The sequence below is a fragment of the Myxine glutinosa genome, chromosome 4, assembly GCF_964187855.1.
Source record: "Myxine glutinosa chromosome 4, kmMyxGlut1.1, whole genome shotgun sequence".
Taxonomy (NCBI): Eukaryota; Metazoa; Chordata; class Myxini; order Myxiniformes; family Myxinidae; genus Myxine; species Myxine glutinosa.
Window position 1 is genome coordinate 7932743 of NC_136264.1, and position 18201 is coordinate 7950943.

Below are 18201 nucleotides of genomic sequence, written 5' to 3' on the forward strand. Positions count from 1 at the left end.
GGCCACGGACGATTTCACCTGCCTGCTCGCTGAGTTCCCCGCCCTCACGCAGCCGACGTTTTCGGCCGTCGCCGTCAAACACGGCGTCGAACACCACATCCCGACCACAGGTCCACCGGTCTACGCCAGGGCTCGTCGCCTCGACCCGACCAAACTCGCCGTGGCGAAGGCGGAATTCGATGCGCTGGAGCGATTGGGCATTGTGCGCCGCTCGAATAGCGCATGGGCCTCGCCCCTGCACATCGTGCCCAAACCGGGTGGCGGATGGCGACCATGCGGCGATTACCGCCGCCTCAACGACGCCACCATCCCCGACCGATACCCGATACCACACATACAGGACTTTTCCGCCCGTTTGGCGGGGCAGGTGATCTTTTCCAAGGTCGACCTCATTCGGGGCTACCACCAGGTACCCGTCCGGCCGGCCGACGTGCCGAAGACGGCGGTAATTACACCTTTTGGCCTCTTCGAGTTCCTTCGCATGCCGTTCGGCCTTAAGAACGCGGCCCAGGCCTTCCAACGGCTGATGCACAGCGTGCTGCGCGACCTCACCTTCCTTTTCGTCTACTTGGACGACATTCTCGTCGCCAGCACTTCCCGGGCGGAGCACCTCATCCACCTGCGCACGCTTTTTGAGCACCTCGGCCGGCACGGCCTCATCATCAACCCGGCGAAATGCCAGTTTGGCGTAATGACCGTCGACTTCCTGGGGCACCGCATCACGAAGCGCGGGGCCGTCCCGCTGCCTACCAAGGTGGAGGCAGTCACAGGTTTCCCGCGCCCCCGCTCCATCAAGGCCCTACAGGAATTTTTGGGGATGGTAAATTTCTACCACCGGTTCGTGCATCGTGCCGCCCAACTCATGCGCCCCCTGTACGAAGCCCTCCAGGGCAAGCCGGCCAAGCACGACGTCGCCTGGACCAAAGAGATGGACAAGGCATTCACGGGCGCTAAGCTGGCCCTCGCCAACGCGACCATGCTGGCGCACCCGGCGCTCGACGCACCCATCACCCTCACCACGGACGCTTCCGACTACGCGGTGGGCGCCGTGCATGAACAGTGGGTGAACGGGGCTTGGCAACCGCTGGCCTTCTTCAGCCGGCAGTTTCGCCCTAATGAGCGCAAGTATAGCGCTTTTGACCGCGAGCTCCTCGGCCTTTACCTGGCCGTTCGCCACTTCCGCCGTCTTTTAGAGGGCCGCCCGTTCGCGACGTTTGTGGACCACACACCCCTGGTCTTCGCCATGGCCAAGGTTGCAGAGCCGTGCTCGGCCCGCCAGCAGCGCCACCTCTCCGCCGTGTCTGAATTTACGACGGACATCCGGCACGTCGCGGCCAAAGACAACGCTGTGGCCGATTGCCTCTCCCAGTCCAGGGCGAACGCCGTCCACCTCGGTTTGGACTTCGCCCGCATGGCGGCCGACCAGACCGCCGACCCCACGGTGCAAGCCCTCCGGACAGCGGACACAGGCCTGCGGTTGGCCGACGTCCCTTTCGAGGACACAGGCACAGTTCTCCTGTGTGACGTTTCCCTGGGCCAACCTCGCCCCATCGTGCCCACCGGATGGCAGCGGCACATTTTTGACGCCCTCCACGGCGTTTCCCACCCAGGCCAGAAAGCGTCGCAGAAGCTCGTGGCAGCAAAGTTCGTCTGGCATGGGCTCCGTAAGGACGTCCGCGACTGGGCCAACGCCTGTGTCGCCTGCCAGCGCGCGAAGGTCCACCGGCACACCCAGGCCCCGTTGGCACCATTCGACGTGCCCACGCGGCGCTTCGACCACGTCAATGTGGACCTGGTGGGACCCCTTCCCTCCTCGCGGGGCTTCACCCACCTCCTCACGATGGTGGACAGGACCACCAGGTGGCCGGAGGCCGTCCCGCTGGCATCAACAACATCCGCCGACATGGCGCAGGCCTTCATTGGCACCTGGATTGCCCTTTTCGGCGCCCCCTCGGACATCTACTCCGACAGAGGCCCGCAATTCACCTCCGAACTTTGGGGTGCGGTCGCCCAGGCCTTGGGGGTCAAGATACACCGCACCACGGCCCTACCACCCCCAAGCCAACGGCTTGTGCGAGCGGTTCCACCGCTCGATGAAGGCCGCTATCAGGGCCAGCCTCCAGGACGACGGTTGGGCCGTCAGGCTCCCGTAGGTCCTATTGGGCCTCCGAACGGCCCCTAAAGAGGACCTCCAGGCTTCCACCGCCGAGCTGGTCTACGGCCAGCCACTGCGCGTGCCGGGCGAGTTCATCCCTGACGCCACCGGCCCCTGGTCCGCGGCTCGCCAACGCTCGGTCCTCCAGAAGGCCGCCAGGAGATTTGCCCCCGTGCCCATGTCCCACCCTGGCTGCCACCAACCCCACGTCCCCCCAGCACTTCGCACTGCGGAGTACGTTTTTATCCGGAACGACGCACACCGGGGACCGCTCCGGCCGCCGTACGATGGACCTTTCCGGGTCCTGAAGAGGGACGACAAGTTGTTCATCATTGACACCAGCGGCAAACCGGACCGCATCTCCGTGGACCGCCTCAAGCCGGCCCATTTGGACCTCGACCAACCTCCACGGTTGGCCCTTCCTCCACGACGGGGCCGTCCCCCGTCAACCAGGCCCCCGCCCGACCATCCACCGCTACGCCACCTACCACCCCCACACGAATCGCCAGGAGTCGTTTCGGCCGGGTCATCAAGACCCCCCTCAAACTGACTCTCCCGGTGCAAGTTAATTCTGTGGGGGCGCATGTAGCGGTTACCGGAAGCATGACACAATCACCTTGCACCGGCCGATGTTGTAACCGGCGGGCGGTTACTTGCCCAGACTCGCCCGGACATGCCCGGACTTGCCTTGCCCGGGCGGACTCGCGATTTGCATACCACGCCCCGCCTGAGAGGCGTGGCTTTTGTGTGGTGAACTTTTGATATAAATTGCCGTCCGTGTGAACGGGCTATTCAGACTTCAGTGCTTTTGAGTTCTTTCGAGTTGAGCTGGAATAAATAGCTCAGTGAAACTTCGTTCCTGGTGTCGTCCATTTTGTCCGGCTTTATCGTGCGAGCACAGCTCCACAATCGCCGATTTTACTCCAGGGGGTCCCAGGATTACCCACCCAAAATGTCGTTGCGAATGGTTCAGCCGTTTTTGCGGTACCTGGGAACGGACGGACATTTGGTGAATTATAGTAAGATTTTAGATATACTGTAATATTCCTAAAACGAATCGGATTATTTGTTTTTAATTAGGCGGTGAAGAAGGCGGCGTGCGATGCACGACATACTTTGGAAATGGAAATGTATTTGTTCATTTTTTATTGTAAGATTATTTATTTACTACTTCATTAACATACAAGCTACAAATATTGAGTAAAAGTATTAACCTGAGCATAAAATATTCGAGAAATCGACGATGTGTACATCGGTGTCGAAATCTGTGGTAGAAATATCGCGAGAACTTGTGGCGCTTCATTTTGGAAGGAAACTCTCGGTGTTTGCTCCATGTACGATCGCGTACAGCGTTACCGGAAGCATGGGGAAGAGGCAGAAGGGAAAGGCAGAAGAAGACGGGTGGGTGAATCCTTGGTGTTCGTTCATGTCCCGATTCACCGAGGACAGAGTCGGAGCGTGAAGTTTAAAAGGAAATGTAAAGTTCCCGGGCCTCGTGTATCGATCTCTTCTTGCCTTCAGTTACCTCACCGGTGTTTAAAAAGCGGCAACAGCAGCTCGTTATCGGCATGTTCCCGTCACAGATGCGTTTTCCCAGGTCGACTGACTGTATTTGCACGGATGTTTGTTGTGTAATTATTAATTTTGTCATTCTTGCTCGGACTTGGAGTGATGTTTCAACTTTTAACACAAACACAAAAGGCGTCCATTTTTCCACTCTTGGCAGTAATCATAAAATTACAATAACTAGAAAGAAGCTCCATATACAGTATACTATAGATATATATATATATATGAGGACCTCGACTGAGGACCCGGTCAGTGCGGCACACTTGTGACCAGGTGTGTTTTGAACATATAATATTAATATATATATGTATTTGTACAGACACTGTTGACACCAAACTATTCTATGTGGATGGGAATATTATTATTTTTTTTACAAGTTGTTCATCCAAGCAAGAAAATCAAATGAAACCTTTCAAATTCTGGAAACAAACAGGAGTCGTGCTTTATGTCGTTTTTAGCACCATATCTCTCAATGGTGATGAATCGCTTAAAGAAAAATCTAGATTCCAATCGATTCGTCCTCGCAACACACGTGACACACCCTGCTTGACCACCAAATTTCGTCCAAATCCGTCCTTGTCACACATATGACAGACACAGCCCGTCCACCAAATTTGGTCCAAAATCCGCCCTTGTCACACATGTGACAGCCCGTCCACCAAATTTCGGCCAAATCCGTCCTTGTCATGCACGTGACGCACCCAGCCTGTCCCCGAAATTTCGTCCAAAGCCCATTCTTGTCACACACGTGACACACCCAGCCTGTCCACCAAGTTTCGTCCAAATCCGTCCTCGCCACACACGTGACCCACCCTGCTTGTCCCCGAAATTTCGTCCAAAGCCCATTCTTGTCACACATGTGACACACCCAGCCTGTCCACCAAGTTTCGTACAAATCCGTCATTGTCACACATGTGCCACATCCAGCCTGTCCACAAAGTTTTGTCTGAATCCGTCCATACATTTTTGAGATATCCTGCTCACAGACAGACAGACAAACAAACACACAGAGTGGTGAGAACATAACCCCAATCCATCTCTGGTGCTGTATGAGCAAAGTTTATTGTCATAATACAGTCTGATGTTGGTTTCAGACGTGTAACTTGTGAACCACAATGTTTACTATGACTAGTTTTCATTATACTTTAACATAGAGAAATGATGTATTTTAGAATGAGTTGCGACGTGTAACATTCTCTCCCACAACGACGAGCAAGGTCTACATTTGCATCATTAATTTGTGTCCTGTCACAACTCCCGAAACTCTGTGACTATCATCCCCATGCTTTTCGAAAAAAACGTGGCGATATTTTAATCTGCTCTGTCCGTCTGTCTTTGTCCGTCCATCCGTACGTCCGTCCATCCGTTGTGCAGAAATTCACCAAACTTCGTAGTTGTGATTACCACATGGCACGAAGGTGTAAGAGCAGTTATCATTTCGGCCCCTCCTCCTGGGATGGGATCAAAAGGTCAAATACCAAAAAATGCAATTAAGGGCACATTTGTAACACATTTAAAAATGAAACTTTGTATACTAGCAACGGTACCCGCCCTTCGGCCCAAATTGAGGCCCAAATGAAAAGGTAAAATATCGGAAATTGAAGGCTTTTTAAATTTTAAACGATTCATATAAACATCCGATAAATCATATCACACGCAAATCATCAAAATCTAAAAAGTATCTTTAGAATTTCAATAAAAGCCACATCACTGTTCATATCGGTAAATATTATTCCATCGTGTTTCAAATCGTGATATCAATTGTACGCTTTTCTTTAGGGAAAAAAATTGAATGATTATGTACCTCTTCTTCAGCATAGAACTTCAGGATAGATGACATTGCTGATAAAAGTTCCTTTTGACATAAAGTCTTGACATATCATTCCATTTTTTTCCTAAAGAAAAACGTAGAGTTGATATCACGATTTGAAACACGATGGAATATTTACCGATATGAACAGTGATGTGGTTTTTTTAAATTGACATTCTAAAAATACTGTTTAGATTTTGATGATTTGCGTGTGATATTTAACGGATGTTTATATAAATCGCGCCTCCAAATTGGAGCCCCGCCCTTCGGGCGGGTACCGTTGCTCGTCATATATATCATGGCGATACAACAATTTTTACCGCTTTGCTTTGAACAACGGGAATGAAGGGGGAGGAGCGTGTTAATATGTCTGGTTGAAGGCTTTGGGTGGTGAGGGGGCTTGAAGCCAGATTTTAATCTTACAGCTGCCATATTGGTGCTCACCGTCACTGCGATGCGAAGCGAAAGACGCCTCAGAGCTGTCACATTCACAATTGCTATGTCGTATGTACTCCCGATACGTGTTTCCTTCATTGTAAAAACTACCAAATCAATAGTTAAAAGGATTTTGAGCCGATAGGTGTTACGGCCTTGGCAAGATCGATGGAGACAGCGATCTGTTAGCGTATACACCACCCAAATAGCTATGTGGAATTCTCTCATGTGGAGATTAAACGTTGTTTGAACTTTGGCCGAGGTCATTATTTACTTTTAATGATGTTTATATATGAATGATGTTTATATTGGTTTTGGGTCGTCCTTTCCGCATATCTCGTGGGATTGTGAGTTGGAGAGACGGCCGTGATGGCGGGGAGAGGGTTGGAATTCTCTCAAGCAGGGATTCAACCCGTGTCCTTATAAAAGGTCTTTGTCCGAGGTCACCGAGTCCGATCAGTGCAGCTGTGCAGTGATCGGTGCAGCCGTTTGTGTGGCACTCGGGGAAAACATCATCGTCACAATGAAAACATCCTCAAAATGAACGTTATGCGAGCGCGAATGTTATGCGGGAGTCCAAACCTGAGAATGCTGGAGACCAAAGCTGAAATTGGAAAAACTAAATAGCCTATTTTACTCCTGGAGATCCCAGGATTACCCACCCAAAATATCGTTGTGATCGGTTCAGCAGTTTTTGCGGTACCTTCGAACGGACGGACAGACAGACAGACAGACAGACAGACGGACGACATTTGGTGAATTATAGTAAGATGCAATCAACAATGGGGGAGACATGAAATATGTAACGATTGTTTGGATTTGACCTCCGGTTCATGCCCCAGTGGGTGGGGACTTTGGGTCACATGGGTCAAAATGGGAACAAATATTGTAACACAAAATTTGATATCGGGTCATTCCTGGTGGAAGTCTATGCCATCTTTAAACTTTGCTCTTGGTGGGAAGTGTGGGTATTTGCTATGGCACGCCATCAACTCCGCTCTCGTTCAGATAAGATGGGAGCAGCAGGAAAGGTTATGTTATTATTCTGTCTGGGTATATAGATTATAGCGGATCTAGGCTCAGGTCCATTGGTCTGAGGGGGACACGATAGGTATATAACGCCTCAACAATGTTTGGTTTCCTCCCTTTCAGATTCGTGTTAAGCAGCAGTAGCGACTGTTTAAAAAGGTAATCGTAGTATGGTTTTAATATTTTTCACTTCTGTTTGGGGTACCCCACGATGCATGCCATTTTTACATGTTTACATGGTGTTTTTCCAAGGAGGAAAACCCCTTAGGGAGGTTGGGGGGGTATTATTAATTAGTATTAGTATTATTTTGTAATAACACTAATATTATGGCATTATCATAGTGTTGTCATTACCTCCGCCACTGATGGTGGGTGAAGGTTGTTTTCACCCCTGTGTCTGTCTTTGTTTGTGATGGCGGCCGAACCACGTAACCAATGACGTCATCATTATTTCTTTTTTTTCTCCACCAATTTATCCTTGGATGATGCTCAAGAAATTTTATCTTGATCGGATGAAGTTTTGTACTTGTCGAATTATGATGTCAAAATAGAGGCGCCTATGACATCATCATTAACATATTGTTACGTTTGTGGGGTAGGCATGAAATACCTCTATACAAACAAGGGGAAAGATAAAATAAAAAGAAATGATGTTCCTGCCGGCCGGCACCTAACTTTGCATCTCCAAATGGCTGGTAAGGCTTGCTGGTCGTTCGTCGCCTCCAAACCACCGCGGGGGAAGCGCACAAAATGGCGCGGAGTCACGCTCCTTGACATCCAAACGTGAGGTACTTCTCGTGAAGCCGACTGCCCCAAACCTCTCTTGTTCAGTCTCTTTCCACAAGCGCACCCGAGCCAAAGATGCACCACCGCCCACGACCCAGCCATAACAAAGAGGAAATGCGACCGCCTTCTACGAATGTCAGGACCAAGAGAAGCGAAATGCGACTGCCTCCAACAAGCATCAGGACAAAAAGAGACCAGAAATGGCGAGACCGCGTCTTTTTCCTCCAGCTCTTGAAGGTTCCACGCTGACGTCACACACTGTCCAATCAATCATCCCATCGTGCCTCCACCAATCACTAGGGCCGGGCGTGGCATGGCCTCCTCGTTTCAAGTCGTTGGGGGCGGAGTCCAGTCATTCTTCGGGAATCTTCAGATGATGTCGGGGTTTCCTTGCCGATCGGCAAATGTGTCGGCCCTGGCGGCGCTGTGAGCGAATGAGTCATTTGTTATAGTTGTTGTTGTTTTACTGAGCCATCCATTTCCTGGCTGGCTGAATGTAACAAGCGTTACGCCTAGGTTCCCCGTCAGGGAAGTGATGTGAGTTGACAAAGTGGAACACACAGAAAACATGCTATGATATGATATTTCGCTCACAAGGGTCAGACATACATGGAGGTGGCCATCTTGGATTTTGACGTGGCGACCCAATTTTCAATAGCGTTCTTCCTTATGCCTAGATACACCCACACACCAGAAGGTACTTCGCTTATTCTTCAAGATATTTCGCTCACAAGGTTCAGACATATATATGGTGGCGGCCGTCCTGGATTTTGACGTGGCGACCCACTGTACAATAGCGGTCTTCCTTATGCCGAGATACACCCACACACCTAATTAGAAGTTGGTAATTCGCTTATCTTTCAAGATATTCTTCTCACAAGATTCAGACATACATGGCGGCGGCCATCTTGGATTTTGACATGGCGACCCAATTTTCAATAGCGTTCTTCCTTATGCCTAGATACACCCACACACCAGATTAGAAGTTGGTACTTCGCTTATTTTTCAAGATATTTCGCTCACAAGGTTCAGACATATATATGGTGGCGGCCATCTTGGATTTTGACGTGGCGACCCAATTTTCAATAGCGTGCTTCCTTATGGCGAGATACACCCACACACCAAATTAGAAAAATTGGTACTTCGCTTATTTTTCAAGATATTCATCTCACAAGGTTCGGACATACATTGCGGTGGCCATCTTGGATTTTGACGTGGCGACCCAATAGATACACCCACACACCAGATTAGACGTTGGTACTTCGCTTATTGTTCGAGATATTTCGCTCACAAGTTTCAGACATATATATGGTGGCGGCCATCTTGGATTTTGACGTCGCGACCCAATTTTCAACAGCGTTCGTCCTTATGCTGAGATACACCCACACACCAGATTAGAAGTTGGTACTTCGCTTATTTTTCAAGATATTCATCTCACAAGGTTCAGACATACATGGCGGTGGCCATCTTGGATTTTGACGTGGCGACCCAATTTTCAATAGCCTTCTTCCTTATGCCTATATGCACCCACACACCAGATTAGAAGTTGGTACTTCGCTTATTTTTCAAGATATGCAGGTTACAAGGTTCAGACATACATGGCATCAGACATACATGGCGGCGGCCATCTTGGATTTTGATGTGGCGACCCAATTTTAAACAGCGTTCTTACTTGTGCCTAGATACACCCACACACCAGATTAGAAGTTGGTACTGCGCTTATTTTTCAAGTTTTTTCGCTCACAAGGTTCAGACATATATATGGTGGCGGCCATCTTGGATTTTGACGTGGCGACCCAATTTTCAATAGCGTTCTTCCTTATGCCGAGATACACCCACACACCAAATTAGAAGTTGGTACTTTGCTTATTTTTCAAGATATTCATCTCACAAGGTTCAGACATACATGGCGGCGGCCATCTTGGATTTTGACGTGGCGACCCAATTTTCAATAGCGGTCTTCCCTATGCCGAGATACACCCACACACCAGATTAGAAGTTGGTACTTCGCTTATTTTTCAAGATATGCAGGTTACAAGGTTCAGACATAGCGTCATTCCATGTCAAATCATCAAAGAATCTGCCGTCATCTCTCAGATTTTTGTAAAACTTTGGGAACCAATTGGGACCCATGAAAAACAGCTAGAACTCAAATATTTTTGCTAACAGCCTCTTAATTAGTGAGATACAGACTAACGAACTTTGGACTAATTAGCGCGACGTCGCGAATTCAAATGGCCATATCTCTAAAAGTATAACACCTAGAGAGCTGGTTTTGGTGTCATTTTAAAGGTATTTTCATGCCCTATGAATTTGTCTGGGCAACATTTTCCTACCTCCAACCACAAAAAAGTTATCACAAAATATAAACTTCAATTGTGAATCCCCAAAAAATGTATCCTTCAAATTTCCTCAAATTCATCCCAGATGTACCTTATGATGTCAAGAAGCTTCCACATAAGTTTTGTGATGGGCACTCCAATAGTTTCTGAGATATGAGCAATAATGTACATGTTCGTATGGCATATAGGTTCGAAAATCAGCATTTGTAATGTATTATACAATCAATAAGTGAGTTCAAGTACACAGTGTTCACTAACCTGACTTAGGCTTTCAATTTCCTCTTCAATGCAGCAACAGCAGCACTTGTTTCTTTCTTGGAAATACAATATGTCCTTCCAGTTGCAGTGGTTGGTTCAACAGTAGTAAGCACATCCTGGTAGTCAATAGTGAGAGGGTCTCTGATGGTTCCGGAAATGTATATGATGGGGATGGTCCATGTGGATGGAGGAACTTAACATCCACCTCATGCCTCTCTGCCTCTGGGGTATGTTCCATGACACATGCAACCCACCAGTGACCATCATAATCCACTGTAACATAACCAGTTATGGCTGAGACATTGTAATCGATCATCCCAGGTGTAAGTTTCACATGTTCCTTTCGTTCTTCGGCTGAGAACGAAAAGGCTCGAACTGTGACTTTTTCCTTAGACTTTGTCTTTTGTCTTTTTGCCAGTTTCTTACGACACTGGGTACAGATTTTCTGTGCACTTTGCAGTTTGAGGCTTGGATGAGCGGCTATGGCTTTTTGGCTAACAGCTCTCAAGCCAGATGACTTTGGTTTTTCATGAGCTCCAAAGGGATTGCAGCAGGATTTCTGCTTCAAGATGAACTTTTCCTTGGCAGTCGTCATTTTTCTGCAGCTCCTTCAGAAGTGAACTGCCAATTTCTGTTGGTGGCAGGCCTAAGCATTACACTAAGCCAACTTGGACTTTCCCTGGGGATCTTAGACTGTGAAAGTTGCATCACCTCGAATTACCCACATGGGAAATCCCAGTTGGAATTCCCCAGATGAGAATTCCCCTCAGGCCCAGTTGAAAATGAAAGTATATGATACTTCAAAGCAATTGATGGTTGTTCCCTGTGTTCCCTGTCATGGCTAGGTTAGAATGATTGTATAATACATTACAAATGCTGATTTTCGAACCTATATGCCATACGTACATGTACATTATTGCTCATATCTCAGAAACTATTGGAGTGCCCATCACAAAACTTATGTGGAAGCTTCTTGACATCATAAGGTACATCTGGGATGAATTTGAGGAAATTTGAAGGATACATTTTTTTTGGATTCACGATTGAAGTTTATATTTTGTGATAACGTTTTTGTGATTGGAGGTAGGAAAATGTTGCCCAGACAAATTTATAGGGCATGAAAATACCTTTAAAATGACACCAAAACCAGCTCTCTAGGTGTTATACTTTTAGAGATATGGCCATTTGAATTCGTGACATCGCGCTAATTAGTCCAAAGTTCGTTAACCTGTATCTCACTAATTAAGAGGCTGTTAGCAAAAATATTTGAGTTCTAGCTGTTTTTCATGGGTCCCAATTGGTTCCCAAAGTTTTACAAAAATCTGAGAGATGACGGCAGATTCTTTGATGATTTGACATGGAATGACCCTATACCAGTTTGAGTGGAGACGTCTCAATGAGGAATTATCGTTTTTATCTCGCTTTTAATTTTTGTCTCTTGCATTTATTTTCATTAAATCCTTTATTTTTGCATTTCATTCTTGTATTGTGCATTTTTTTTTTGTCCAGTATTTGTGTTTGTGAGTTCAGATTACCCCAGTATCGGCCTTCCCGATTTGATAAGGCTTCGAACGTTGAGGCGCACGCGAAAAGATAATCCCGCCAAGATTGAAGTACGCCTCTGAGTTAAAGCTCGTTTCAATCATTCATCCTCATGGGGTGTTAACCCCAGGGACATGATAATATGTTATTCCCCATGGAGAGTTCTTTACAATGAGCCATGTCTCAATTTTTTCTATGCAGCGCTTTCGGAGATAGAGGTGCAAAGTTTTTCGGTTTTTCCAAGATGGCGCCCATAGCACGTGACCTATGACGTCATAATTATTCTAAAAAAATTATACAAGAGGAGGTGCACCTGTGGTGAAAACCTGTCAATCGGACCAACGGTTGCAGCGAAAATCATATTTATTCTGTGGACAAACAAACAGACAGACAAATGAAAAATCACTCATAGAGCAACACTTCGAAAAAGAGAACAAAGTAGAATGGCACTCAGTAGAGCATACTTTTGACCCCCAAAATAATTGGTGGTTGAATTCAGTGACCTGATATGCAAATTGTCTTCAAATTTTGAGTTAATCGGATGAAAATTGACAATTTTAGAAATTCGGCCTATGTTGACCTTTTGGCCTATGTTGACCTCAAAAATATTTGGTGGTTGAATTCAGTTAGCTGATCTGAAAATCATATTCAAATTTCAAGTCAATCGGATGAAAATTGAGGATTTTAGAGATTTGAAAAAAGTGGTTGACCTATGGCTTATGTTGACCTTTACTTTAGACCTATGTTGATCTCAAAGATAGTTGTTGGTTGAATTCAGTTAGCTGATATGTAAATCCTATTCAAATTTCAAGTCCATTGGATGAAAATTGAGGATTTTATAAATTTGAAAAAAAGTGGTTGACCTTTTGACCTCTAAAATATATAGGATTTTGTCAGACCACGAACTCTACCATTTGGTGAAGTTTCGTGAAGATCGGTTTAAAATTGTGACCTGTTGGTAAGTATAAGTGAGCAGATAGACAAACACACACACAAACACACAAACCGGAGTGATCAACATACTTGTCAAATTTTTTAAAATTTTTTTGCCAAGTAACAAACGGACTCAAATGCAATAACCTTTCCTCTGGCGAGGGTAAAAATGTGTCCCTTAAAGAAGCCTTTCTTGGTTTCATCAAAGTACATTTATTTAAAGAATGCAGCCGCCATCGATAAACTGATCATCAATAAGCTCGAGTCCAACAAACTCCCATTAGAATGAGATGATTGGCCATCTCAGTGCTGTGGCAACGCAGCTCTGTAATGTCTGGTTGTACATCCAGTGTACAGAAGAAGATATTCTAAGACATAAATCTCTGGGTACTGTTCGTCAACTGTGACGATCGCAGTTTGAAGCTGGCTGGAGTTCACTCCGTTGGCCAAGAACCACTTGTAATAACATTATTTGCAGATATTGAGAGTTTATATCAGTTTTTTTTTCCACATTCCGCACTGTGATGAGGAAAAATGAAAGAGGTGATACCCATCACAGTTAAGTCGGAGTCTGAAACCCACTGGAGTGCTGGAGTAGATGTTGCCAAAGTTCTTCACAATGGCCTCGATTACTTGGTGGACCTACTGGAAAGACTGATGTCTGATGGTCAGAGTGAAATGTCAGAAACCAGGGGGGGATGTGGGACAGTTGCTGCAAAATGTCCTTACTTTCAACTTTTTTACTCTTCTTTATGCTTCCGCCCCTGAAGGTGGCCGGAGGCATTATGTTTTCGGGTTGTCCGTCCGTCCGTCCATGTGTCCGTCCTGTACGGGCTAAACCTCGTTTTTCTCAGCAACTGGATGGATTTAACCTAAAACCTTAAAAAAGCATCTTCTCTCAAACCACCGAATCGATTGACTCGAAACTTTACGTGTGTCATTGACTAGGCATGGCGATTAAAAGATTGTCAAGAAAACATCATTGGTCACATGGTGTGGCAGCCATATTGGATTGAAGCAAAAATATTAAATAATTGTATCTCTGAAACCACTTACCCTATAGATGCTAATTTTTACAAATGTCATCAAGCACCATTGCTGCATATAATAATAATAATAATAATTCATTTATTTTGTATAGCGCTTTTCCAGAAGCCCAAAGGCGCTTTGACAGAGTGGAAAACATAATGCATAACAATACATGAAAACAACAATTGCAAAAAGACAAGAATCAATAGGGAAATATTTAAAGCAAAAGGAGGGAGAAGGAGAAGAGATAGTCAGGGGTTAAATGCTGTGGGTTGAATGTTGAATGCAGTGTTGAACAGGTGGGTCTTTAGTGATGTTTTGAATGTGGTGAGTGAGGAGGAGTCTCTGATGGTGTGAGGTAGTGAGTTCCAGAGGGTGGGAGCAGCGATGGAGAAGGCCCTGTCCCCCCAGGATCTGAATTTGGTCCGGATGGAGGGGGTCAGGAGGTTGGTACCAGCAGAGCGGAGGTTGCGGGTGGGAGTGTGTCTGGAGAGGAGGTCAGCCAGGTAGGATGGGGCCAGGTTATGGAGGGCTTTGTATGTCAAGAGGAGGATTTTGTACTGGATTCTCTGGGGGATGGGGAGCCAGTGAAGCTTGTAAAGGACGGGGGTGATGTGGTCACGGGTCCGGGAATGGGTGAGTAGACGGGCAGCGGAGTTCTGAATGTATTGGAGTTTATTGGTGATTTTTGAGGGTGAACCATAGAGGAGGCTATTGCAGTAGTCCAGACGGGAGGTGATGAAGGCGTGGATGAGGGTTTCTGCAGCCGTGGAGGAGAGGGATGAGCGGAGACGGGCAATGTTTTTCAGGTGAAAGAAGGCTGACTTTGTGATCTGTTTAGTGTATTTGTCGAAGGAAAGGGTTTGGTTAAAGATGACGCCAAGATTCCGGATGTGAGGGGAGGTGGATACTGGGATACCGTCGATGTTGAGGGCAAAGTTATGGGTGGATTTTGTGAGCGTTTTTGGGCCAATGATGATTATTTCAGATTTATCACAGTTAAGCTTGAGGAAGTTGATTTGAAGCCAGGATTTTATTTCAGTGATGCAGTTTGTCAGGATAGAGTGGGTGTCGGTGGAGACGGACTTGGTGGAGATGAAAAGCTGGATGTCATCGGCGAAGCAGTGGAATTGGAGACCATGGCGGCGGATTAAGTGACCGAGGGGGGACAGGTAAAGGATGAAGAGGAGGGGGCCAAGAACTGAACCTTGGGGGACACCTTGGGGGAGTGGAGCAGTGGGGGATTTGCAGTTATTGATGGAGATGAACTGGCGTCTGTCAGAGAGGTATGATTTAATCCAAGAGAGGGCAGTGCCGGTAACGTTAAAGGTGGATTCAAGTCGGGTGAGGAGGATGGTGTGATCGATGGTGTCAAAGGCAGCGCTGAGGTCGAGGAGGACGAGAATGTTGAGGTTGCCAGCGTCAGAGGAGAGGAGAAGGTCGTTGGTGATTTTGAGGAGAGCCGTTTCAGTACTGTGGTTGGAGCGGAATCCGGATTGGAATGTTTCATACAGGTTATTGGCAGAGAGATGATGTTTGAGTTGAGTGGCTACAGCGCGTTCCAAAACTTTTGACAGAAAGGGTAGGTTGGAGATGGGTCTGAAGTTGTTTAGGGTGTCAGGGTTTAGACCAGGTTTTTTTAGAATGGGGGTAACAGCAGCAATTTTGAGGGAAGGTGGGACGATGCCTGTAGACAGGGAGGAGTTTATTGTTGCAATGATAAGTGGAGAGAGAGCAGGGAGGGAGGCCTTGACAAAGCTGGAGGGGATGGGGTCAAGAGTGCAGGTGGCAGTTTTCATTCCTATGAGGAGTTCAGAGAGGTCAGTAGGGGAGATTGGGGAGAACCGAGACAGGGGATGGCAGGACAAGGGGGGGCAGGTGGTTGGAGGGGGAGCGGGTGCGGCGGTGGTCAAGCTGTTGTAGATGTTGTCAATTTTGCGTTGGAAGAAAGAGAGGAAGGAGATGCAGTTGTCTACTGTGAATGACTGGGTGGTGGTGTTCAGGGGGCGGAGGAGTTTGTTTATTGTCGAGAAGAGTGCTTTGCTTTTGGGTTTCCGGAGCCAGAGTGGATAATTTGAGAGTAGTAGGCGGAGCGGGAGAGGGCATCTTTGTAGTGTTGTAGGTGGTCCTTGTAGGCTTGGGAGTGAACTGTGAGACCCGTTTTATTGCGGAGTCTTTCAAGTTGGCGAGCACGAGTTTTCATCAGGCGGAGTTCAGGGGTAAACCAGGGAGCAGAATGGGTGAAAGAAACTGTTTTGGTTTTTACAGGCGCAAGCTGGTCAAGGCAGGAGGAGAGAGTGTGGTTGTAGTAGTCAGTGAGGTCGGAAGGGGTGTGGAGGTCAATGAAGGGAGAAGTGGACATTTTTTCAGAGAGGGTGGATGAGAATGAGGTAGGTGAAAGAGCGTTTAGCTTACGGAAGTTGATAGTGCGATAATGCCTTGGTGTTGGGGCGGGGATGTTGATGGTCAGAGTGATGGCTAAGTGGTCAGAGAGGGTGAGGTCGGAGCCAGAGAGATGGTGCAAATTTAATCCAGTGGAGCAGACAAGGTCCAAAATGTGACCATGGATATGGGTAGGAAAGTCGACATGTTGAGTGAGGTTAAAGCAGGTGAGTAAATCAGTGAAGTCAGTGGTTATTGTGGAGTCAGTGGAGTCCATGTGGATATTGAAATCACCAAGGAGGAGGATTGAGGGGGAGAGGGAACATAGCTGGGTCAGAAAGTAGGAGAAGTCAGACAGGAATGATGGGTGTGGTTTGGGAGGGCGGTAGACGACAGCCATGACTGACTGCGTGCGACCAGAGAGTTTAAAAGCCAGGTGTTCAAATGATGGAGCAGATGAGATGGAGATGAGGTTGGTCTTGATGTCTTGACGGTGGATAATGGCAATTCCACCACCTCGGCCCTCCGAGCGTGGTTTATTGACGTAGGAATATCCATTGGGTGTGGTGAGGTTGAGTGTGTAGTAGTCCAGAGGTTGTTGCCAGGTTTCGGTGAGACAGAGAAAGTCCAGTTTGTTATCCAGGATGTATTCGTTCAGGATGAGGCATTTGTTGTTGAGGGACCAGGTGTTGAACAGGGTGAGCTTGAGGCTTGATGTTGTTTTGAACAGCAGGGATGAATTCAGGTGATTTAGCCAGGGTTCGTAGGCAGGAGGTGCGATTGTGTGCGTTGCTGCGACCAAGTGCGCTGGGACGAAGAGTGAGAGTGTGCTGAGCCGACCAGAGGACAGGGATGGAGTGACCTGATTGCAAATAAACAAACTTACGACCGGAGCCACGGTGAATGTACCTGGGTCGTCGGAGGAGTCCATTTGATTTGATGGCAGAGATGCATGATGGGGTGGAGCGGGTATTGAGCAGAAGGAGCCTTGCGGCGGAGTAACGCAGAGCCATGCCAGGCAGGAGCAGAGAGACGAGACGAGGCCAAGGTTGAGGAGGTGAAACAATGGTCCCAACCCACGAGAGCGGGCCCGAGGAAACAAAGGAGCCAGGTAGGTGAAGCCAGGAGCAGAGCCGGGACCAAGCAGAGGGCAGGCAGGAGCAAAGAGACGATCACGAGGCCAAGGTTGATCACGGCAAAGCGGCAAATGCAGCGGAAATCGACCGCCGCCGCTACAAATCAAGATCACGGCGGGAAACCGCCACCAAACCGCTGCGATGGTCACAACCCACGAGAGCGCGCCCGAGGAAACAGCGAGCAGGCGAAGGAGCCGGGCAGGCGAAGCAGGGAGCAGAGCCGGGGCAATGCAGAGGGCAGACTCAATGGCCAAAAAAATCCGCACGACCACCAAAAAAGAAAGCAACTGACAGTGGCCCGGTCGAAGAAGCGGCGAGCATGTGACGCCTGCGTCCTCTTCATACCGGACCGGAAAGCAACCGGCATATAGTTTGATAATGATGATGTCGTATGTCACGTGGTTTGGCAGCCATCTTGGATAGAAAAACAAACCTTATTCGATCAACACGAAACTTCACAAACGTGATCCCCTACCCATACATATGCAGAGTGTACATTTTTACTCTAGTTTAAGGTCATATGTCACGTGGTATGGCAGCCATATTAGCTTGAAGGCCGATATTTAAAAAAATCCCTTTTCTGAAACCACTTCACCGATCGATGTGAAACCTGTCAGGGCTGGTGAAAATGTGATACTTGAAAACAGCTGAAGGGATTGAAATCAAACTTTTGTTTTTAGGACAGTGAACGAGGGCATCTACCCGTTGTGGGACTATGCGGAGGCATATTGGCGACACAGTCACATTGATCTAGTTCTTTCTAGTACTAGTGCGTGCCCGTACGTTTGTTCTCAT

The 18201-nt window shown here is 47.6% G+C and overlaps 1 protein-coding gene across 4 annotated transcripts in view; it reads left to right on the plus strand.

Moving 5' to 3' along the window:
* The first annotated feature begins 3392 nt into the window (after nucleotides 1-3392).
* The window catches only part of EIF5B (eukaryotic translation initiation factor 5B), a 178032-nt gene continuing 163223 nt past the window's right edge, over nucleotides 3393-18201 (plus strand). For 2 of the 4 annotated variants that reach the window (XM_068105141.2, XM_078775418.1), the window contains exon 1: nucleotides 3393-3556. In XM_068105141.2, the coding sequence (XP_067961242.2) occupies nucleotides 3399-3556 (158 nt within the window). In that variant the 5' untranslated portion in view covers nucleotides 3393-3398. The remainder of the gene's footprint in view (nucleotides 3557-18201) is intronic. The other 2 variants (XM_068105139.2, XM_068105140.2) reach the window with 1 other exon arrangement.